This window comes from Bufo gargarizans, unplaced genomic scaffold, assembly GCF_014858855.1.
Source record: "Bufo gargarizans isolate SCDJY-AF-19 unplaced genomic scaffold, ASM1485885v1 original_scaffold_2077_pilon, whole genome shotgun sequence".
Taxonomy (NCBI): Eukaryota; Metazoa; Chordata; class Amphibia; order Anura; family Bufonidae; genus Bufo; species Bufo gargarizans.
The window spans coordinates 272072-297778 of NW_025334629.1; the positions used below are offsets into that span (position 1 = coordinate 272072).

Sequence of the window (25707 nt, forward strand, 5' to 3'; positions counted from 1 at the left end):
GTGTCCCCGGTGGTAATAAGCCCTCTGTAAGTATCTTAAGCAGTAAAAAGGCCCACTAAAGTGCTCCCAATAGTGATTAAGCCTCCTAAATTGCCCCCAGTAGTAATAAGGCCCCTCTATAAGGCCTCCTGTAGAGCCCCTCCATAGTAATAAGTCCCCTCTATAGTACCCCAGTAGTTAAAATGCTGTATATAGTGCCCTGAGTAGTTATAATTTCCCAATTAGTTATATAGTCCCCCTGTAGTGCGCTCAGTAGTTATAATGTCCCCACGTAGGGCTCACAATAGTTATAGTGTCCCCATGTATTGCCAATAGTAGTTATAATGCCCCTGTAGTACCAGTAGTTAAAATGTCCCCCTGTAGTGCCCCCAATAGTTATAGTGCCCCCTTGTAGTGCCCCCCATAGTTATAGAGTCCCCAAATGAGCAGTCTGGCCTTTGATTAATGGCCTACACTGAGGATAGGCCATCAATATAAAAAGACAAGGATACAACACTAGGCATACATTCATGAAGTGTAAACTTTTATTTCTACAATCCAGAGATGATCGAGAGTAAGGCAAACAATACCTCTCTAAAGCCAATTTCACACAAGCGAAATACAGGCACATTTCTACACCCATGTTGCAGCACAAATTCTGACCTGACTAAGGGTCTAATCAGCCAAAGTAACAGCATCATAAGGACCTATGATGCTGTACTTTAGATGATTAGACCCTCGCAGAGGCCGGGATACGCACCCATATTACGTTCATGTGAAACTGGTCTTATGCAAAGTTCAATTTACACTTGAAATGAGACCTTGTTTTCTTACCTTGAGTATACTCACTGTGACTTCTCTACAGACAGTAGAATCTAAGAAGGAAACACACACAACTATCCTAGTTGTCCCTTCTCATATATTACAATAAACCAGTTTCCTTGGGCTTGTCCAGGAGACAGTGCCAACCCCCTTCTCTTCTCATCCCCCCCCCCCCCCCACCCAGTCTCTTATTCCTTCCTGCCATTCTTTAGTTACATGTTTTTAGTGTTCTACTAGTTTTAGAGTCTCGAGACCTGTTATGACGAAATCTCTGTAACTCTGCTTACTTTAATTAAGCATTGTAACAAATTAATGTACCCATTTGTACCATTTTCGCCTTTATTCTGCCTTGATGACCTTATGTACTGACACCATGAGTTTATTCCCTCTGTTGTGCTGTTTATTCTACCTTACTTTGAAAACAATAAACAGATTTTGAAAAGAATCTAGGAAGGACAGATGCTGCCACTACAGGTATATTTTATTTTATTAGATAAGTGGCAGAATGATGAAAAAAAACACTTTCAAAACTTAGAGGAACACTTCTGGTCTCTGCTTCCTGAACCAGGCTTGACAGACAGGTACAGCGGCCGCTGATACTACGGATGACTATCTCCTCACGACCATACCCAGACACTTCAAAGAAGTTCATGACTGTAATGGTTCCCTATTGAGGTTCAGGGGAATTGACCATGTCATGATATCTCCTAGGGGAGGTGACTGGAAGAGGATTCTCGCACAACGTGAATCCCGGTGGATCTTCACCCTCAATACCACTAGGCCATATGGATTGAATGATTATAATAGCTTTGTGCCTTTCTTGTAGGCTCCCTTGTGTTGCGCTCACCGGATCCTGGACATTCACTAGGTGAGTTTTTAGCAGTATATATTTTATTGTTTGCATCATCTGTTTTTATCAGTTCTAGTGTTATGTCTGTTCACCTGCCTGTGGTTTTAATTCTTTATCCCTCCAGTCCTTTTAGATCTTGTAGCCCATATGATGCGGTTTTGGGGGTAGTACTACCATGTTCCGACTCGATGGATGGATCGCCTGCGTTGAGCTGCACCTCTTGATTGATACCACATGACTGCATACTCACGGGACGTACAAGACACTAGTCCCGTTAGGGATTTCCTCATTTGCATGGCCAGGGTGCCAGTATACATATATGGGCTGTGTCACACTAACCCGGGACTATTATGAACATAATGGTCATAGGGGTTGCTGTGAGAGTGGTCCACTTGACACGAGAGGCAGCCCATGACTGTTGATATATAAGTATTAGCAGCTCTATAGTGGTTACATATCAATTTGTATGTACTGCTTTGGTACACATGTACTGAGACGGTCCACCAATGTGATAGTTTGATTTATTTATGTATTGTTATACAATTGGTTTGTTTATTCTATGCTGCATGGCACACTCACTTACGCACTGCGCACTTTCACCTTGCACCCGGGTATTATTGCACTGGCACAGTTATTTTATATTTTTTATTGATTATGTATTATATATTTTTCGATTATTAGGTTTATGGATTCTTACACGGTGTGATCATGCTTGAAAGGCAATCATGGTCATTCATCAATTTAATATTTATATGTATATTTATGAAATATGTGCATTTGGTGTACATTTTTAGCATATTTAATGTTGTTTGTCACTTATATATATATACTGTGTTTGGATGATCATCTCTGCTATGTTAATTTAGGACAGTGGGCAGGTTTATTGAATTTTGACTGTCCAATATTAAATATTGAAAATCATTTAGACCTATATATGGTATGGTAGATGATACCCTGTAAATAGGGCAGACAATACCGTGTAGGCTATGTGCATTGAGTTATGATTCTAATTAGGAGTATGTATATTATATTATATTATATTGTACAATCACCACTTGCATCTAACATCCAATAATGTTTAATGAATTTTTTGTTTTTTTTTATAACATTTTACATGATTTATCGGCTTAATAATGATATATAGGTTGCCAGGTTGTACTTTTTATATAATGGAGGATGCATTAGTGTATTGCTTACCTCCTCTAGTACCCACTTGACTGCTGCACATAGCTGTGAATAATGGAGTTTCCGTCCTCTGGCCGCTTTGAGGTGGTTGCCTGGCAGCCGCAGACGCCCAGAGTGGGTTATGTGATCATCTAGGGTGTGTTTAGCCCACCCCCGGTCACGCGCCTATGACGCGGGCCAGGGGGAGGGGCCGTTCCACTCCCATGACCTATGATCCAATGGGGGGGCGTGCTATGTGGTGACGGCACGTCTGTTGGGGGCCGGCAGTGTGATCACATCTCACAGGTGCAGCAGTTCGTTTGTTGATTGCCCGCATCTGATTGGGCTAGTGAGAAGGGACTGGGTTATAAGTACTGTGATTCCTGGCAGGTGTATTGTGCCCTGTGAAAAAGCCAGAGAGCGAAACGGTCGTCGGGTCTTTCCCCCTATCCAGGTTGGTTATTTCATTGCCATGTACTTTTTTATGCCTTAGCTGTTTATGTGATCACCGGTGCACCTGCTGTGCTGCATATCCTCTATGCTCCAGTGTCTCCTCAGCCTCCTAGTGTGGTATTCCATCTGGGATGTGACTATTTTGTCACTGGTGTGACTCTACTTTGGAGCAGGTTTACATAATTTCCTATGTTGATTGATAGAATTTCTGATACATCCAGCATGTTTTTCTGATGTGATTTATCATCATTTTCTGCAGCAGCTTTGCGGGGGTCCTTGTTGTATCACATTGACAGGGGCAATTTGCTACAAGCATGTATGGATATACATACTGGTCATAGGGGGTACTGTTCATCCACACTTGTCTGCATTCCCTTCTGAGTTTTATTATGTACTGTACTTTTTGCATATATGTTTAATAAAATATTTTGTATAAACATCACCGCTGGCATGTTGTGCATTTATAGGAGTTTGACAGACAGGTAGTGGCGTCGCTAGAGGGGGCGAGGGGGGGCAATCGCCCCCCCTATGTTGTTCCTTGCCCCCCTGGGTGCCCCCCCGCTGATTCCCCCAGGTGAATACTAATGAGCGCTTCCATTATGGAAGCGATCATTAGTACCGAAGGACCAAGAAGTGGTGAACGCTCTGTACTCACCACTTCCTGGTTCTCGGCTGTCGGCTGTGCAGGGCTGCGCACAGCGTGAGGTCGCTCTGTGACCTCATGCTGTGCGTGCCAGTTTAGAGCACAGTCGACTGAGGAGAGAGAAAATTGCAGGCGGCGTCCGTCCAGGAGCAGGAGAGGTAAGTGTTTTTTTTTTTTTATAAAAAATGTGGCTGCTGGGGGCATTATGGGGGCTGATTGGAGGCATATGGGGGCTGATTGGAGGCATATGGGGGCTAATTGAAGGCATTTGGGGGCTAATTGGAGGCATATGGGGGCTAATTGGAGGCATATGGGGCTAATTAGAGGCATATGGGGCTAATTGGAGGCATATGGGGGCTAATAGAAGGCATATGGGGCTAATAGGAGGCATATGGGGCTAATTGGAGGCATAATGGGGCTAATGAGGCATAATGGTGGCTAATTAGGCATAATGGGGCTAATTAGGCATAATGGGGCTAATTAGGCATATGGGCGCTAATAAGAGGCATAATGTGGGCTAATGAGGCATAATGGCTTATAATGGGGGCTAATGAGGCATAATAAGGGCTAATAAGAGGAATAATAGGGGCTAATGAGGCATAAGGGCTTATAATGGGGGCTAATGAGGCATAAGGGCTTATAATGGGGCTAATGAGGCATAAGGGCTGATATGGGGGTGATAAGAGGCATAATAGGGGCTAATAAGAGGAATAATGGGGGCTAATGAGGCATAAGGGCTAATATGAGAGGCATAATGAGGGCTAATGAGAGGCATAATGTGTCATCCACAGATGCCTCCATAATAGTGTGTCTTCCACAGATCCACCATAAGTGCGCCTGCGCACTGACGAGAGACAGAAAGAAGCAAGCAGAAGCAAGCAGAGGACGGCACAGCAGACGTCTGAATAGCTTCTTTTGTAAGTAAATTGCTTTATTATAAAGGTATCCCTGCATACCGCAATTCTCTCGTATTTTGTAATCTTATTTATATTGTGGTGTCTCACAGGGTGAAGTAATTTAGGGTATATACGTGTCTCCCAGGTTCTTAGCATATGCTGAAGAAAGTTGTTTAGGAAAGGGTTAAGAAAAACCTAAGCCTGGGTCCTGATGAGCTGCACCTGGGGAGTTGCTAGAAAACTGGGCTGTCAACACACTTGCTCAGAACTCCCTGGGAGTGAGAGAAGCCACATCTCACTGAGGGACCCTGAAGGTCCAGAGCCTGCAAACTGCAAGTATCACAGGTTGCTGTACAGACAGCGTGCTTATTTTGCGTGGACTGAGGTTAGCTCATCCACGTCCTAGAGAGGGACCTATTGTTTAGTTAGAGCCTGGATAAGGCTAGGTGTTCCGTTTATGTTTTGTGTTTTAAATGCAACCTGTGAAATAAAGCTGGCAGGACGCCAGTGGAAATGCACTTCTGTCTCCTGAGGTCTCCTTCAGCGAAATAATCTGACTAATCCCCCTACCTTTTCACCGCTGGAAGGGCGAGCTAAATAACTGACTGTCACAATTGGTGGAGGATGCTAAGGGCAACAACACCTCAGAAAAGCTGAATGCTGCAGTGCTGTGTGGGAATTTAAAGGGCCAGAAGCCCGTTTGCTCAGTGGAACTGGGGCTGCTGGAAATTTTTCTGGTCCTTGAACAGCTGGTTGATAAAGGTAACGCCTGAATACAAATTGTTTCTGGACTTGGGAACAGGTATATGTCCTGGGTAAAACCTGCTATATTTCTGCAGAGAAAGACTCCTGACATGGAGGATATGTTAAAGGCTTTGCTGCAAGCCACCGCAGCCCAGCAACATGCAAACAAAGTGCAGCAAGAAGCTAATCGGCAGACAGAGGATCTGGCGCGGTCTATGGCAATGCAACTTACCACTCTAACCGAGATGCAAAACAAAGATCGTGTTGCTTTGACTGAGGTGGTGCAGCGCTTTGCAGACCAGACCCCTTGGTCGACTGAAATTGGTCCCATCGGGAAGAAGGACATATGTGCTGGGAACTACCTACAAAAGATGGCTGCCACGGATGATGTGGAGGCTTATTTGATGACCTTTGAGCGCACCGCTGAGCGTGAAAGATGGCCACTAGATCAGTGGGCGGGGTTGATAGCCCCCTTTCTGAGTGGAGAGGCTCAGAAGTCTTATTATGATTTGGATCCTGCCGACGCTCAGGATTACTGTAAGCTGAAAGCGGAGATTTTGGCCCGTCTGGGAGTCACTTTGTCGGTGCGGGCCCAAAGAGTACACCATTGGGGTTTTCAGGCAGACAAACCAGCTCGCTCCCAAATGTACGACCTGGTACACTTAACCAAGAAGTGGTTACAACCAGATGTTCTATCGGCTCCAGAGGTTGTCCAACGTGTGGTAGTGGACAGATATCTTAGAGCCCTCCCACCTGAAATATGCAAGTGGGTTACCCACGGTGACCCTAACAGCGCAGATGAGTTGGTCTCTCTGGTAGAAAGATATGCTGCGGCAAAGGACCTGGTACAAAATCCCTGCCTAACCCAGGAAAGTACCCGGTAGGGGGGTGCTCCTGCGAGGGGTGGGGCCCCTAACAGGGACACAAGGTCCAAAGCTGAACTCTGGCCGGAACGCCCCGAAAGGGCCAGGTCTGACTTTCTGAGACCAGAACCTATCAAATGCTTCCGGTGTAGGGGACCAGGACATATTGCTGCTAACTGTCCGTTAAACTCGGAGCCCATGCAGTGTGATATGAGTGCTATGCCAAATACGAAATCGATGTTTGCCCAAGGGGTTTGTTCTATTGGGACCCCTGAAAAGGTCGATAAACATCTGTGTCCTGTTTCAGTGGAGGGGAGAGAGGTGCAGGCTCTCCTGGATACTGGCAGTATGATCACGTTAGTCAAAGCCAGTTTGGTAAACTCCGATAGCTTACAGACCCAGACAGTAGGGGTCACCTGTATTCATGGGGAAACTCGCGAGTATAATACGGCACGTGTTACCATAGGAACTGTGCTCAACCGGGTACCCTGTCAAGTAGCGATAATACCCACTCTCATGTATGACGATATACTGGGGAGGGATTTTCCTTCTTTCTGGGAATTGTGGGAAAAAAGGGTTAAAGAGCCAACAGTGGTTACGGTCTCTGGAGAAAGGGCAACAGGAGTCACAGAGCCTGAGCTTCTTCATGAGGTTCTGTCATCTCCTGATAAGGCCGTGTTTCCTTTTGATGTAATGTCGGGGGACACTGAAACCACTGATGTAAGTGGGGAGCTAGAGGAGAGGGTTGAAAATGTCTTAGCAGATATAAAGGTTTCAAGCGACAATTTTGCCACAGCACAGCTGAAACCCTACTTTCGCTCGGGCCCGGGAAAATGTAAAAATAATAAATGGTGTCCTGATTTACCCAGATGTCACGCTTGCTTATCCCCATATCGCGATGCAAAATAACTTACTATATCAGGTAGACAAGCAAGGTGAAGACATCGTAGAACAACTGATAGTTCCCAAGCCATTTAGGAAGATGGTCTTGGATCTAGCACATGGTCATTTGTTGGGGGGACACCTGGGGATGGAAAAGACAAAAGTAAGAATTTTTATGCGTTTCTTTTGGCCAGGGCTAGTAGCAGAGGTAAGAGATTACTGTGCATCTTGTCCCGAGTGCCAATATACGTCTCCGCCCCCTAACTTTAGAAGCCCATTGGTACCCTTACCCATTGTGGAAGTGCCATTCGAACGAATAGCTATGGATCTGGTAGGCCCTATAGTGAAATCAGCTCGCAGACATCAGTACATACTAGTGATCCTAGACTACGTCACCAGATATCCAGAAGCTATTCCATTAAGAAATATGACGGCAAAGACCATAGCCAAGGAGTTGGTCCTGGTGTTCAGTAGGGTTGGGATCCCTAAAGAGATCATAACGGATCAGGGCACCCCATTTATGTCCAGGGTGACCAAAGAATTATGTCGGCTATTCATGGTGAAGCATATCCGAACCTCAGTCTACCATCCGCAAACGGATGGATTGGTGGAAAGATTCAATAAAACCCTGAAAAACATGTTGAGAAAGGTGATTGCCAAGGATGGTAGGGATTGGGATTGCCTACTTCCCTATTTACTGTTTGCCATACGAGAAGTACCGCAATCGTCTACGGGGTTTTCACCCTTTGAACTTCTGTATGGCAGGCAGCCCCGAGGGCTACTCGACATAGCTAAAGAGACGTGGGAGCACGAATCTACCCCGTACCGCAGTGTAATTGAGCATGTGTCACAGATGCAGGACCGGATCAAGGCAGTCAAGCCCAACAGGCCCAAAGTAGAATATATAACCGGGGTGCGAAACTGCGTCATTTTAGTCCAGGGGACCGGGTGCTTGTGTTAATACCCACAGTAGAGAGCAAATTCTTAGCAAAATGGCAAGGGCCCTTCACAAGTGTTAAAAAGTAGAGTTGAGCGAACACCTGGATGTTCGGGTTTGAGAAGTTCGGCCGAAATTCCCGGAAATGTTCGGGATCCGAACCCAATCCGAACTTCGTCCCGAACCCGAACCCCATTGAAGTCAATGGGGACCTGAACTTTTTGGCACTAAAAAGGCTGTAAAACAGCCCAGGAAAGAGCTAGAGGGCTCTGCAAACAAATGTGGATAGGGAAATGAATAAAAATAAAAATAAAATAAATAAAGATTAACCAATATCAATTGGAGAGAGGTCCCATAGCAGAGAATCTGGCTTCACGTCACCCACCACTGTAACAGTCTATTGTCAGATATTTAGTCCCAGGCACCCAGGCAGAGGAGAGAGGTCCCTTAACAGAGAATCTGGCTTCATGTCAGCAGAGAATCAGTCTGCATGTCATAGCAGAGAATCAGGCTTCACATCAGCCACCACTGTAAAAGTCCATTGCCATATATTTAGGCCCAGGCACCCAGGCAGAGGAGAGAGGTCACGTAACAGAGAATCTGGCTTCATGTCAGCAGAGAATCAGTCTGCATGTCATAGCAGAGAATCAGGCTTCACGTCACCCACCACTGTAACAGTCCAATGTCATATATTTAGGCCCAGGCACCCAGGCAGAGGAGAGAGGTCCCGTAACAGAGAATCTTGCTTCATGTCAGCAGAGAATCAGTCTGCATGTCATAGCAGAGAATCAGGCTTCACGTCAGCCACCACTGTAACAGTCCATTGTCATATATTTAGGCCCAGGCACCCAGGTAGAGGAGAGAGGTCCCGTAACAGAGAATCTGGCTTCATGTCAGCAGAGAATCAGTCTGCATGTCATAGCAGAGAATCAGGCTTCACGTCAGCCACCACTGTAACAGTCCATTGTCATATATTTAGGCCCAGGCACCCAGGTAGAGGAGAGAGGTCCCGTAACAGAGAATCTGGCTTCATGTCAGCAGAGAATCAGTCTGCATGTCATAGCAGAGAATCAGGCTTCACGTCAGCCACCACTGTAACAGTCCATTGTCATATATTTAGGCCCAGGCACCCAGGTAGAGTGGAGAGGTCCCGTAACAGAGAATCTGGCTTTATATCAGCAGAGAATCAGTCTGCATGTCATAGCAGAGAATCAGGCTTCACGTCAGCCACCACTGTAACAGTCCATTGTCATATATTTAGGCCCAGGCACCCAGGTAGAGGAGAGAGGTCCCGTAACAGAGAATCTGGCTTCATGTCAGCAGAGAATCAGTCTGCATGTCATAGCAGAGAATCAGGCTTCACGTCAGCCACCACTGTAAAAGTCCATTGTCATATATTTAGGCCCAGGCACCCAGGTAGAGGAGAGAGGTCCCGTAACAGAGAATCTGGCTTCATGTCAGCAGAGAATCAGTCTGCATGTCATAGCAGAGAATCAGGCTTCACTTCAGCCACCACTGTAACAGTCCATTGTCATATATTTAGGCCCAGGTACCCAGGCAGAGGAGAGAGGTCCCTTAACAGAGAATCTGGCTTCATGTCAGCAGAGAATCAGTCTGCATGTCATAGCAGAGAATCAGGCTTCACGTCAGCCACCACTGTAACAGTCCATTGTCATATATTTAGACCCAGGTAGAGGAGAGGGGTCCCGTAACAGAGAATCTGGCTTCATGTCAGCAGAGAATCAGTCTGCATGTCATAGCAGAGAATCAGGCTTCACGTCACCCAACATTGGAACAGTCCATTGTCATATATTTAGGCCCCGGCACCCAGACAGAGGAGATGTTCATTCAACTTTGGGTTGCCCCGCAATATAATGGTAAAATGAAAATAAAAAGAGGATTGAATGAGAAAGTGCCCTGGAGTACAATAATATATGGTTAAGGGGAGGTAGTTAATGTCTAATCTGCACAAGGGATGGACAGGTCTTGTGGGATCCATGCCTGGTTCATTTTTATGAACGTCAGCTTGTCCACATTGGCTGTAGACAGGCGGCTGCGCTTGTCTGTAATGATGCCTCCTGCCGTGCTAAATACACGTTCAGACAAAACGCTGGCCGCTGGGCAGGCCTGCACCTCCAATGCATAAAAGGCTAGCTCTGGCCACGTGGACAATTTAGAGACCCAGAAGTTAAATGGGGCCGAACCATCAGTCAGTACGTGGAGGGGTGTGCACACGTACTGTTCCACCATGTTAGTGAAATGTTGCCTCCTGCTAACACGTTGCATATCAGGTGGTGGTGCAGTTAGCTGTGGCGTGTTGACAAAACTTTTCCACATCTCTGCCATGCTAACCCTGCCCTCAGAGGAGCTGGCCGTGACACAGCTGCCTTGGCGACCTCTTGCTCCTCCTCTGCCTTGCCCTTGGGCTTCCACTTGTTCCCCTGTGACATTTGGGAATTCTCTCAGTAGCGCGTCTACCAACGTGCGCTTGTACTCGAGCATCTTCCTATCACGCTCCAGTGCAGGAAGTAAGGTGGGCACATTGTCTTTGTAGCGTGGATCCAGCAGGGTGGCAACCCAGTAGTCTGCATACGTTAAAATGTGGGCAACTCTGCTGTCGTTGCGCAGGCAATGCAGCATGTAGTCGCTCATGTGTGCCAGGCTGCCCAGAGGTAAAGACAAGTTGTCCTCTGTGGGAGGCGTATCGTCATCGTCCTGCCTTTCCCCCCAGCCACGCACCAGTGATGGGCCCGAGCTGCATTGGGTGCCACCCCGCTGTGACCATGCTTCATCCTCATCCACCTCCTCCTCATCCTCGTCCTCCTCGTCCTCCAGTAGTGGGCCCTGGCTGGCCACATTTGTACCTGGCCTCTGCTGTTGCAAAAAACCTCCCTCTGAGTAACTTCGAAGAGACTGGCCTAAAAGTGCTAAAAATGACCCCTCTTCCTCCTCCTCCTCCTCCTGGGCCACCTCCTCTTCCATCATCGCCCTAAGTGTTTTCTCAAGGAGACATAGAAGTGGTATTGTAACGCTGATAACGGCGTCATCGCCACTGGCCATGTTGGTGGAGTACTCGAAACAGCGCAACAGGGCACACAGGTCTCGCATGGAGGCCCAGTCATTGGTGGTAAAGTGGTGCTGTTCCGCAGTTCGACTGACCCGTGCTTGCTGCAGCTGAAACACCACTATAGCCTGCTGCTGCTCGCACATTCTGTCCAGCATGTGCAAGGTGGAGTTCCACCTGGTGGGCACGTCGCATATGAGGCGGTGAGTGGGAAGGCCGAAGTTACGCTGTAGCGGAGACAGGCGAGCAGCGGCAGGATGTGAACGCCGGAAGCGTGAACAGACGGCCCGCACTTTATGCAGCAGCTCTGACATGTCGTGGTAGTTGTGAATGAACTTCTGCACCACCAAATTCAGCACATGCGCCAGGCAAGGGATGTGCGTCAAACCGGCTAGTCCCAGAGCTGCAACGAGATTTTGCCCATTATCGCACACCACCAGGCCGGGCTTGAGGCTCACCGGCAGCAACCACTCGTCGGTCTGTTGTTCTATACCCCGCCACAACTCCTGTGCGGTGTGGGGCCTGTCCCCCAAACATATGAGTTTCAGAATGGCCTGCTGACGTTTACCCCGGGCTGTGCTGAAGTTAGTGGTGAAGGTGTGTGGCTGACTGGATGAGCAGGTGGAAGAAGAGGAGAAGGAAGCCGAGTAGGAGGAGGAGGCAACAGGAGGCGGCGGAAGGACGTGCGCCAAACAGCTCTCCGCCTGGGGCCCAGCCACTACTACATTTACCCAGTGTACAGTTAGGGAGATATAGCATCCCTGGCCGTGCTTACCGGTCCACGTATCTGTGGTTAGGTGGACCTTGCCACAGATGGCGTTGCGCAGTGCACACTTGATTTTATCGGATACTTGGTTGTGCAGAGAAGGCACGGCTCTCTTGGAGAAGTAGTGGCGGCTGGGAACAACATACTGTGGGACAGCAAGCGACATGAGCTGTTTGAAGCTGTCTGTGTCCACCAGCCTAAATGACAGCATTTCATAGGCCAGTAGTTTAGAAATGCTGGCATTCAGGGCCAGGGATCGAGGGTGGCTAGGTGGGAATTTACGCTTTCTCTCAAATGTTTGTGAGATGGAGAGCTGAACGCTGCCGTGTGACATGGTTGAGATGCTTGGTGACGGAGGTGGTGGTGTTGGTGGTACATACCCTGTTTGCTGGGCGGCAGGTGCCCACGTTCCTCCAGAGGCGGAAGAAGAGGCCGAGGCGGCAGCAGCAGAAGAGGCCAAGGCGGCAGCAGCAGAAGAGGTAGCAGGGAGAGCCTAAATGAGTTCCTTGTTTTTAAGGTGTTTACTCCACTGCAGTTCATGCTTTCCATGCAGGTGCCTGGTCATGCAGGTTGTGCTAAGGTTCAGAACGTTAATGCCTCGCTTCAGGCTCTGATGGCACAGCGTGCAAACCACTCGGGTCTTGTCGTCAGCACATTGTTTAATGAAGTGCCATGCCTGAGAACTCCTTGAAGCTGCCTTTGGGGTGCTCGGTCCCAGATGGCGGCGGTCAGTAGCAGGCGGAGTCTTTTGGCGGCGGGTGTTCTGCTTTTGCCCACTGCTCCCTCTTTTGCTACGCTGTTGGCTCGGTCTCACCACTGCCTCTTCCTCCGAACTGTGAAAATCAGTGGCACGACCTTCATTCCATGTGGGGTCTAGGACCTCATCGTCCCCTGCATCATCTTCCACCCAGTCTTCCTCCCTGACCTCCTGTTCAGTCTGCACACTGCAGAAAGACGCAGCAGTTGGCACCTGTGTTTCGTCATCATCAGAGACATGCTGAGGTGGTATTCCCATGTCCTCATCATCAGGAAACATAAGTGGTTGTGCGTCAGTGCATTCTATGTCTTCCACCGCTGGGGAAGGGCTAGGTGGATGCCCTTGGAAAACCCTGCCAGTAGAGTCTTCAAACAGCATAAGAGACTGCTGCATAACTTGAGGCTCAGACAGTTTCCCTGGTATGCATGGGGGTGATGTGACAGACTGATGGGCTTGGTTTTCAGGCGCCATCTGTGCGCTTTCTGCAGAAGACTGGGTGGGAGATAATGTGAACGTGCTGGATCCACTGTCGGCCAACCAATTGACTAATGCCTGTACCTGCTCAGGCCTTACCATCCTTAGAACGGCATTGGGCCCCACCAAATATCGCTGTAAAATCTGGCGGCTACTGGAAACTGAGGTAGTTGGTACACTAGGACGTGTGGCTGTGGCAGAACAGCCACGTCCTCTCCCAGCACCAGAGGGTCCACTAACACCACCACGACCATGTCCGCGTCCCTTACTAGATGTTTTCCTCATTGTAACCGTTCACCACACACAATAAGAAAAAAATTATTTGGCCCAATGTATTGAATTCAAATTCAGGCCTTTTTTTACAGACACCTAACACTATCTGGCTATCTATTTAGGTACCGTATTACACTAATACAGGCACAGCAGCAACGACAGATTTAGCTGAATATAAATTTGAGGCCTATCATTTAGGCTCTGGGTGACAGGTATAGGTTTACGGACAGAATTAGACTTGGAAATGCACGGTAGCGTGTGTGTGGAGTTATTGAGAATGACCCTATCCGCACCTTCAATCTAATATTCCCTTTTATGGATATATTTAAAGTAGGCCTGATACAGCAGAAACCACTAATTTAGGGAATTGCTAAGTTGGGAATTGTATTTCAACCCAGAACAAAAACTGTGCTTTGGCGGACACTAAATGAATTGACCAGCCTCAGCAATAACCACAGATTAAGCTGAATATAAATTTGAGGCCTATTATTTAGGCGCTGGGTGACAGGTATAGGTTTACGGACAGAATTAGACTTGGAAATGCACGGTAGCGTGTGTGTGGAGTTATTGAGAATGACCCTATCCGCACCTTCAATCTAATATTCCCTTTTATGGATAGATTTCAAGTAGGCCTGATACAGCAGAAACCACTAATTTAGGGAATTGCTAAGTTGGGAATTGTATTTTAACCCAGAACAAAAACTGTGCTTTGGCGGACACTAAATGAATTGACCAGCCTCAGCAATAAACACAGATTTAGCTGAATATAAATTTGAGGCCTATTATTTAGGCGCTGGGTGACAGGTATAGGTTTACTGACAGAATTAGACTTGGAAATGCACGGTAGCGTGCGTGTGAAGTTATTGTGGATGACCCTATCCGCACCTTCAATCTAATATACCCTTTTATGGATAGATTTCAAGTAGGCCTGATACAGCAGAAACCACTAATTTAGGGAATTGCTAAGTTGGGAATTGTATTTCAACCCAGAACAAAAACTGTGCTTTGGCTGACACTAAATGAATTGTCCAGCCTCAGCAATAAACACAGATTTAGCTGACTATAAATTTGAGGCCTATTATTTAGGCGCTGGGTGACAGGTATACGTTTACGGACAGAATTAGACTTGGAAATGCACAGTAGCGTGTGTGTGGAGTTATTGAGAATGACCCTATCCGCACCTTTAATCTAATATACCCTTTTATGGATAGATTTAAAGTAGGCCTGATACAGCAGAAACCACTAATTTAGGTAATTGCTAAGTTGGGAATTGTATTTCAACCCAGAACAAAAACTGTGCTTTGGCGGACACTAAATGAATTGTCCAGCCTCAGCAATAAACACAGATTTAGCTGAATATAAATTTGAGGCCTATTATTTAGGCGCTGGGTGACAGGTATACGTTTACGGACAGAATTAGACTTGGAAATGCACGGTAGCGTGTGTGTGAAGTTATTGAGAATGACCCTATCCGCACCTTCAATCTAATATACCCTTTTATGGATAGATTTAAAGTAGGCCTGATACAGCAGAAACCACTAATTTAGGGAATTGCTAAGTTGGGAATTGTATTTCAACCCAGAACAAAAACTGTGCTTTGGCGGACACTAAATGAATTGTCCAGCCTCAGCAATAACCACAGATTAAGCTGAATATAAATTTGAGGCCTATTATTTAGGCGCTGGGTGACAGGTATAGGTTTACGGACAGAATTAGACTTGGAAATGCACGGTAGCGTGCGTGTGAAGTTATTGTGGATGACCCTATCCGCACCTTCAATCTAATATACCCTTTTATGGATAGATTTCAAGTAGGCCTGATACAGCAGAAACCACTAATTTAGGGAATTGCTAAGTTGGGAATTGTATTTCAACCCAGAACAAAAATATATCCTTTGCCAAGCAGCAGACAGTATTACAATTGGCTGGCCACAGCTAATACACGAGAGTTAGGGTACTGCTATTTTGGCAATTGTATTTCACCCCTCAATAAAATAGCAAGCACAGCCAAGCCCCTGATGTAGGATATAGCAAAAAAATAACCACACTATTGATGGTTAAATGGACTTGGTGGCAGCTTGTGCTGGCGCACCACAGGACACAAAATGGCCGCTGATCACCCCAGAAAAAAGTGACTGAAAAACGTTCTGGGCAGCCTAAAAACAGTGAGCAATTAAATAGCAGCAGTTTAATGATCCACAGCTGTAGATCGATCACTGAATTAAGTGTTTTTGATGAGTAAATCCCTGCCTAGTGCCTAATCTCGCCCTAACAGTCGCAGCTGCAACCTCTCCCTACACTGATAAGAGCAGAGTGCCGTGCGGCGCTACATGACTCTAGCTTAAATAGAGGCTGGGTCACATGCTGCACTGGCCATTTACAGCCATGCCAATAGTAGGCGTGGCTGTGACGGCCTCTTGGGGCAAGTAGTATGACGCTTGTTGATTGGCTGCTTTGCAGCCTTTCAAAAAGCGCCAACAAAGCGACGAACACCGAACCCGAACTCGGACTTTTACGAAAATGTTCGGGTCCGTGTCACGGACACCCCAAAATTCGGTACGAACCCGAACTGTACAGTTCGGGTTCGCTCATCCCTATCACTAGAACATCCGCAATACCCCGTCTTTTTATTGTGTATAAAAACCGATTTGATACATATGCAAATTAACCTGAGATGAGTCAGAGCTTGAAAATATGACTCTTCTCTGGTCACACAAGTAAGATATGACTCTTTTATGTTAATTTGCATATGTATTAAATCGTTTTTTTTACACAATAAAAGCACACAGAGCTATGGGGACTGGATATTGCGGATGTGCTAGTGGCCATCTAGCAGCCCATGTCCTCAGCTCTATACCCAAAATCCCGGTGACAGGTTCCCTTTAACCACTCCAGGACCGCCGTATGCAGGATTGCATCCTGGCGGCGGCCCTGCTCTTCTGGGTGGACGCATATACGTGTCCTCCCGCGAGAGCCGAGATTTCCTGTGAACGCGCGCACACAGGCGCGCGCGCTCGCAGGAACGGAAGGTAAGAGAGTGGATCTCCAGCCTGCCAGCGGCGATCGTTCGCTGGCAGGCTGGAGATGTGATTTTTTTAACCCCTAACAGGTATATTAGACGCTGTTTTGATAACAGCGTCTAATATACCTGCTACCTGGTCCTCTGGTGGTCCCTTTTGTTTGGATCGACCACCAGAGGACACAGGTAGGTCAGTAAAGTCGCACCAAACACCACACTACACTACACCCCCCCCCCCTGTCACTTATTAACCCTTTATGAACCACTGATCACCCCTGATCACCCCATATAGACTCCCTGATCACCCCCCTATCATTGATCACCCCCCTGTCATTGATCACCCCCCTGTAAGGCTCCATTCAGACGTCCGTATGATTTTTACGGATCCACGGATACATGGATCGGATCCGCAAAACGCATGCGGACGTCTGAATGGAGCCTTACAGGGGGGTGATCAATGACAGGGGGGTGATCACCCATATACACTCCCTGATCACCCCCTGTCATTGATCACCCCCCTGTAAGGCTCCATTCAGACTTCCGTATGTGTTTTGCGGATCCGATCCATGTATCCATGGATCCGTAAAAATCATACGGATGTCTGAATGGAGCCTTACAGGGGGGTGATCAATGACTGGGGTGATCAGGGAGTCTATATGGGTGATCACCCCTCTGTCATTGATCACCCCCCTGTAAGGCTCCATTCAGACGTCCGTATGATTTTTACGGATCCATGGATAGGATCCGCAAAACACATGCGGACGTCTGAATGGAGCCTTACAGGGGGGTGATCAATGACAGAGGGGTGATCACCCATATACACTCCCTGATCACCCCCTGTCATTGATCACCCCCCTGTAAGGCTCCATTCAGACGTCCGCATGTGTTTTGCGGATCCGATCCATGTATCCGTGGATCCTTAAAAATCATACGGACGTCTGAATGGAGCCTTACAGGGGGGTGATCAATGACAGGGGGGTGATCACCCATATACACTCCCTGATCACCCCCTGTCATTGATCACCCCCCTGTAAGGCTCCATTCAAACGTCCGCATGTGTTTTGCGGATCCGATCCATGTATCCGTGGATCCTTAAAAATCATACGGACGTCTGAATGGAGCCTTACAGGGGGGTGATCAATGACAAGGGGGTGATCAGGGAGTCTATATGGGGTTATCACCCCCTTGTCATTGATCACCCCCCTGTAAGGCTCCATTCAGACATTTTTTTGGCCCAAGTTAGCGGAAATATATATATTTTTTTTGTTTGTTTTTTCTTACAAAGTCTCATATTCCACTAACTTGTGTCAAAAAATAAAATCTCACATGAACTCACCATACCCCTCACGGAATCCAAATGCGTAAAATTTTTTAAACATTTATATTCCAGACTTCTTCTCACGCTTTAGGGCCCCTAAAAAGCCAGTGCAGTATAAATACCCCACATGTGACCCCATTTCGGAAAGAAGACACCCCAAGGTATTCGCTGAGGGGCATATTGAGTCCATGAAAGATTGAAATTTTTTTCCTAAGTTAGCGGAAAGTGAGACTTTGTGAGAAAAAATAAAAATAAAATCAATTTCCGCTAACTTTTGCAAAAAAAATAATAATTCTATGAACTTGCCAGGCCCCTCATTGAATACCTTGGGGTGTCTTCTTTCCAAAGTGGGGTCACATGTGGGGTATTTATACTGCCCTGGCTTTTTAGGGGCCCTAAAGCGTGAGAAGAAGTCTGGGATCCAAAAGTCTAAAAATGCCCTCCTAAAAGGAATTTGGGCCCCTTTGCGCATCTAGGCTGCAAAAAAGTGTCACACATGTGGTATCGCCGTACTCAGGAGAAGTTGGGGAATGTGTTTTGGGGTGTCATTTTACATATACCCATGCTGAGTGAGAAAAATATCTTGGTCAAATGCCAACTTTGTATAAAAAAATTTGAAAAGTTGTCTTTTGCCAAGATATTTCTCTCACCCAGCATAGTTATATGTAAAATTACACCTTAAAACACATTCCCCAAATTCTCCTGAGTACGGCAATACCAGATGTGTGACACTTTTTTGCAGCCAAGGTGGGCAAAGGGGCACATATTCCAAAGTGCACCTTTCGGATTTCGCAGGCCATTTTTTACACATTTTGATTGCAAAGTACTTCTCACACATTTGGGCCCCTAAATTGCCAGGGCAGTATAACTACCCCACAAGTGACCCCATTTTGGAAAGAAGACACCCCAAGGTATTCCGTGAGGGGCATGGCGAGTTCCTAGAATTTTTTATTTTTTGTCGCAAGTTAGTGGAATATGAGACTTTGTAAGAAAAAAAAGAAGAAAAAAAAAATCATAATTTTCCGCTAACTTGTGACAAAAAAATAAAAAGTTCTATGAACTCACTATGCCCATCAGCGAATACCTTAGGGTGTCTACTTTCCGAAATGGGGTCATTTGTGGAGGTTTTCTACTGTCTGGGCATTGTAGAACCTCAGGAAATATGACAGGTGCTCAGAAAGTCAGAGCTGCTTCAAAAAGCGGAAATTCACATTTTTGTACCATAGTTTGTAAACGCTATAACTTTTACCCAAACAATTTTTTTTTGCCCAAACATTTTTTTTTTATCAAAGACATGTAGAACAATAAATTTAGCAAAAAATTTATATATAGATGTCGTTTTTTTTGCAAAATTTTACAGCTGAAAGTGAAAAATTTCATTTTTTTGCAAAAGAATCGTTAAATTTCGATTAATAACAAAAAAAGTCAAAATGTCAGCAGCAATAAAATACCACCAAATGAAAGCTCTATTAGTGAGAAGAAAAGGAGGCAAAATTCATTTGGGTGGTAAGTTGCATGACCGAGCAATAAACGGTGAAAGTAGTGTAGTGCAGAAGTGTAAAAAGTGGCCTGGTCATTAAGGGGGTTTTAGCTAGCGGGGTTGAAGTGGTTAACAAGCGCAGGCCCGGGCCACTTGCCATATTGCTAGTCAGGGCCTTACACCCAGCTGTAATGGATAACAGACATTCATTATGGCGTACTCCCCAACCATCCCGGATCCGGTAGGACAGTCCCGGATTGCAGTGGCTGTCTCACTGTCCTGGTACGAGGGAGCTATGTCCCACTTTCTGGCAGCTGTCCCGATTTCCATAGGAAGCAGATACAGTTGTCTGTGTATTATGATGAAGCAGAGAGCTGGCATCAGCTCCCTGCTTCATCATTCCTTCCCCCTGTCGGCTCTCCACACCTCTTGTCTGTGCGGGGGCGGGGGCAGTCAGCCTCGGCTCCGCCTCTTCCACAGACCAGAGCAGCCAATGTCTTACTGCTGCTGCTAGGAACAAGGTGAGTATGTGGTGTTGATTTTTTTTACTTTCTGTGAGGGGCACATTGTGAGGGGCATATTACTGGGGGCACAGCTGGGCATATTACAGGGGGCAGAGCTGGGCATATTACTAGGGGGACATAACTGGACATATTACTGGGGGCATAGCTGGACATATTAGTGGGGGCACATAACAGGGCATATTACTGGGGGCACATAACAGGACATATTACTGGGGGCACATAACAGGACATATTACTGGGGGCACATAACTTGACATATTACTGGGGGCACAGCTGGACATATTACAGGACGAACAGCTGGGCATATTACTGGGGGCACAGATGGGTATATTACTGGGGGCACAGATGGGTATATTACTGGGGGCACATAACTGGGCATATTACTGGGGGCGCAGCTGGGCATATTACTGGGGGCGCGGCTGGGCATATTACTGGGGGCACAGCTGGGCATATTACTGGGGGCACAGCTGGACATATTTCTGGGGGCACAGCTGGGCATATTACTGGGGGCACATGACTGGGCATATTACTGGGGGCACATGACTGGGCATATTACTGGGGGCACATGACTGGGCATATTACTGGGGGCACATCTGGGCATATTACTGGGGGCGCAGCTGGGCATATTTCTGGGGGCACAGCTGGGCATATTACTGGGGACACAGCTGGGTATATTACTGGGGGCACATGACTGGGCATATCACTGGGGGCACAGCTGGGCATATTACTGGGGGTACATAACAGGGCATATTACTGGGGGCACAGCAGGGCATATTAATGGGGGGTACATAACGGGGCATTTTACTGGGGGCACAGATGGGTATATTACTGGGGGCACAGATGGGTATATTACTGGGGGCACAGATGGGCATATTACTGGGGGCACATAACTGGGCATATTACTGGGGGCGCAGCTGGGCATATTATTGGGGGCGCAGCTGGGCATATTACTGGGGGCGCAGCTGGGCATATTACTGGGGGCACAGCTGGACATATTTCTGGGGGCACAGCTGGGCATATTACTGGGGGCACATGACTGGGCATATTACTGGGGGCACATCTGGGCATATTACTGGGGGCACATGACTGGGCATATTACTGGGGGCACATGACTGGGCATATCACTGGGGGCACAGCTGGGCATATTACTGGGGGTACATAACAGGGCATATTACTGGGGGCACAGCAGGGCATATTAATGGGGGGTACATAACGGGGCATATTACTGGGGGCACAGCTAGACATATTACTGGGGGCACAGCTAGACATATTTCTGGGGGCACTGCTGGGCATAATATTGGGGGAACAGCTGGTCATATTACTGGGGCCACTTCTGGACATATTAATGGGGGAACAGCTGGGCATAATTCTGTGAGGGGGCACATTGTGGGCATAAATACTGTTAGGTGGCATGAAGGGGGAATAATTACTATGTGGGGGCATTAAGAGAACTGGTTGGGATTAGGTGCATAGTTATGTTTTGGGCTGAGTTACAGGCGTGGCCTAGTAACATAGTAACAAAGTTTATACACTACGTGCAGAATTATTAGGCAAATGAGTATTTTGACCACATCATCCTCTTTATGCATGTTGTCTTACTCCAAGCTGTATAGGCATGAAAGCCTACTACCAATTAAGCATATTAGGTGATGTGCATCTCTGTAATGAGAAGGGGTGTGGTCTAATGACATCAACACCCTATATCAGGTGTGCATAATTATTAGGCAACTTCCTTTCCTTTGGCAAAATGGGTCAAAAGAAGGACTTGACAGGCTCAGAAAAGTCAAAAATATTGAGATATCTTGCAGAGGGATGCAGCACTCTTAAAATTGCAAAGCTTCTGAAGCGTGATCATCGAACAATCAAGCGTTTCATTCAAAATAGTCAACAGGGTCGCAAGAAGCGTGTGGAAAAACCAAGGCGCAAAATAATTTCCCATGAACTGAGGAAAGTCAAGCGTGCAGCTGCCAAGATGCCACTTGCCACCAGTTTGGCCATATTTCAGAGCTGCAACATCACTGGAGTGCCCAAAAGCACAAGGTGTGCAATACTCAGAGACATGGCCAAGGTAAGAAAGGCTGAAAGACGACCACCACTGAACAAGACACACAAGCTGAAAAGTCAATACTGGGCCAAGAAATATCTCAAGACTGATTTTTCTAAGGTTTTATGGACTGATGAAATGAGAGTGAGTCTTGATGGGCCAGATGGCTGGATTGGTAAAGGGCAGAGAGCTCCAGTCCGACTCAGACGCCAGCAAGGTGGAGGTGGAGTACTGGTTTGGGCTGGTATCATCAAAGATGAGCTTATGGGGCCTTTTTGGGTTGAGGATGGAGTCAAGCTCAACTCCCAGTCCTACTGCCAGTTTCTGGAAGACACCTTCTTCAAGCAATGGTACAGGAAGAAGTCTGCAAGGTAAGAAAAACATGATTTTCATGCAGTACAATGCTCCATCACACGCGTCCAAGTACTCCACAACGTGGCTGGCAAGAAAGGGTATAAAAGAAGAAAATCTAATAACATGGCCTCCTTGTTCACCTGATCTGAACCCCATTGAGAACCTGTGGTCCATCATCAAATGTGAGATTTACAAGGAGGGAAAACAGTCCACCTCTCTGAACAGTGTCTGGGAGGCTGTGGTTGCTGCTGCACGCAATGTTGATGGTGAACAGATCAAAACACTGACAGAATCCATGGATGGCAGGCTTTTGAGTGTCCTTGCAAAGAAAGGTGGCTATATTGGTCACTGATTTGTTTTTGTTTTGTTTTTGAATGTCAGAAATGTATATTTGTGAATGTTGAGATGTTATATTGGTTTCACTGGTAAAAATAAATAATTGAAATGGGTATATATTTGTTTTTTGTTACGTTGCCTAATAATTATGTACAGTAATAGTCACCTGCACACACAGATATCCCCCTAAAATAGCTAAAACTAAAAACAAACTAAAAACTACTTCCAAAAATATTCAGCTTTGATATTAATGAGTTTTTTGGGTTCATTGAGAACATGGTTGTTGTTCAATAATAAAATTGATCCTCAAAAATACAACTTGCCTAATAATTCTGCACTCCCTGTAAGGCTGAAAAAAGACATCTGTCCATCCAGTTCAGCCTGTTATCCTGCAAGTTGGAAAAAGTGTGGAAGAAATTTGCCGTCGTACGATGTGTCCCGTTTTGTTCATTTAGAAAGTTGAGAGATATGCATTATGGTCTGGACCTCCCTGCCCCATAGCAGCTACTGCAGCAGTGGTTACGCCCCTGTGTATAAATTACTATCGCTTCAAAATGCCCCTTTAGTGTTTTAAAATTGCAGCTCTCACTGTATGTTCACCCTGGGTAAGAAAACTTTCACTGTAGACACTGCTCAAGAAAAACCACCAAATGATCATCAATGGTCTAGAGGGAACAGAATAATAATTACTACACAGACTTGGATCAGTTGACATTGTCTATGCATAATCTATATCAAGTTACTCACCAAGCAGACGTTAGGTTTAGATTGAGCCGCAATGGTCAGAGCTCCTGCGATAATGTACTGTAAAAAAAAAAACTTCTAGTTAAAATCATTAGATAAGTTTACATCTGTTCAATATGGCCAGAAAAAAGAGTATAAAGAATTATCAAAAACCAGCATCACAGTCTACAAAAACTGGGGCCCCAATATATGTAAATAAACTCTTAACTAGTGTTGATCGAGCACCATAGTGCTCGGGTGCTCGAAGGGCTCGGGACATCCGGATGTTCGGGAGCACCCGAGTATAATGGAAGTCAATAGGAGAACCCAATCAGTAAACCAGGTACACCCTGCTCTGAAGAGGGGAGGGTGCCTGGTTCAAAGGAAACTGTCAGAAATTGATGGAAACACCACTGAAATGGTTCTGGGACAGCATGGGGAGAATGTCTGGATGCATCTTGTACTCGCAGGTCGCTGCTGGGTAATGATGTTGTCTGAATAGTACGCCACTTTTACAGACAATAATACGCACACACAGAAAAAAATCTATTTTAGAAGAAAAATTGATAGGAAACATTCTTTCCTGTATATTTACTTGTATATAAAGTGCAAGTGCTGCCAAAAATTACAAAGAAAAGGCACTCCGATATAACCTGTATATCACATAAAGGAGGGCCTCATTCACATTGTGGTACAATTGTTCATGTAGTGGGACTCCTACACTCATAAAGCCTATGCACTAAGTGAAAGGGCTGCCAAAAATTACAAGGAACCGGCACTCCAATACACCCTTTGTTACACATAAAGGAGGGCATCATACACAGCCTTGAAAAATTATGATTGATGACCTGCTAGTGACCCTCAAAAACATTTGGAGCAAGGGCCTGCTGATCTGACCATCTAAAACATTATGGGCTAGGGCCTGCTGCCTCTTTGGTGACTCTAGATAACCTGGAGACGAACGCACATCCCCGTGACGGCGACTATCCATTCGGATGTCTGCCCTATCAACTTTTGATGTTATTTTCAGCCCAAACCATGTAGACCATGGGTGATGGGAGAATCATGGTTCGATTCCGAAGAGGGAGCCTGAGAAACAACTATGGCTACCACATCCAAGCAAGGAAGCATGCGCGCAAATTACCTATTAGGTATAATTAGGTGAGGGCCTGCAGGTGAGCTGACCCTGTAAAAGATTTTAGGTGCGGGCCTGCAGGTGAGCTGACCCTGTAAAAGATTTTAGGTGGGGGCCTGCTGGTGAGCTGATCATGTAAAAGATTGTAGATGAAGGCCTGCTGGTGAGCTGACCCTGTAAAAAATTATATGCAGGGGCTTTCAGATGAGCTGACCCTGCAACCCATTATATGCGAGGGCATGCAGGTTAGCTGACTCAGTAAAAAATTCAATGCGAGGGCCTTCAGGTGAGCTGACCCTGTAAAAGATTTGAGGTGCGGGTCTGCAGGTGAGCTGACACTGTAAAAGATTTGAGGTGCGGGCCTGCTGGTGAGCTTACCCAGTAAAAGATTGTAGGTGTAGGCCTGCTGGTGACATGACCCTCTAAGAAATTATATGCAAGAGCCTGAAGGTGAGCTGACCCCGTAAAATATTGTAGGTGAGGGCCTGCTGGTGAGCTGGCCCTCTAAATAATTATATGCGAGGGTCTGCAGCTGACCTGACCCTCTAAAAAAATTATATGCGAAGGCCTGCAGCTGAGCTGACCCTCTAAAGAATTATATGCGAGGGCCTGCATGTGAGCTGACCCTGTAAAACATTATATGCGAAGGGCATATATACGAGGGCATGATATGTGACGAATAAGCATGTTGATATAATGGAAGAGGGAGAGGACGAGAAAAGGAAGATTCAACCATATACTCTTGTTTGTGTTGGAAGGGGTGCATGGGAATACAGTGTATTCAGTACATTATAAACAACACATTTAAAGTGCCTTTATGTTCAGCCACTTTCCTCTGGTGGAGTCGAGAAGTCATGGACATCCTTGTTAATTTTTATAAGAGTCAACCTGTCAGCATTTTCAGTTGACAGGCGGATGTGCTTATCAGTTATTATGCCCCCAGCAGCACTGAATACCCGCTCTGACAAAACTCTGGTGTAAAGCACCAGTTCCTGCCACGTGTCCAGCTTGGACACCCAGTAGTTGTAAGGCACTGAGGGATCATTGAGGATGCTGACACGGTCTGCTATGTACTCCTTCACCATCTTCCAAAATCTTTCCCTCCTTGTGACACTAGGCCGCGCATCAGGGTGAGTGTGCTGACGGGGTTTTATGAAACTGTCCAAGGCTTTGGAGAGTGCTGCCCTGCCTCTGTTAGGACTGCTATG

The 25707-nt window shown here is 46.4% G+C and overlaps 1 protein-coding gene across 1 annotated transcript in view; it reads right to left on the reverse strand.

Annotated features, from left to right (window-relative positions):
* LOC122923933 (membrane-spanning 4-domains subfamily A member 8-like) overlaps nucleotides 1-25707 on the reverse strand; it is a 76948-nt gene that overhangs the window by 12814 nt on the left and 38427 nt on the right. Inside the window, exon 3 of the mRNA XM_044274817.1 lies at nucleotides 23389-23445. Within this exon, the coding sequence (XP_044130752.1) occupies nucleotides 23389-23445 (57 nt within the window). The remainder of the gene's footprint in view (nucleotides 1-23388; nucleotides 23446-25707) is intronic.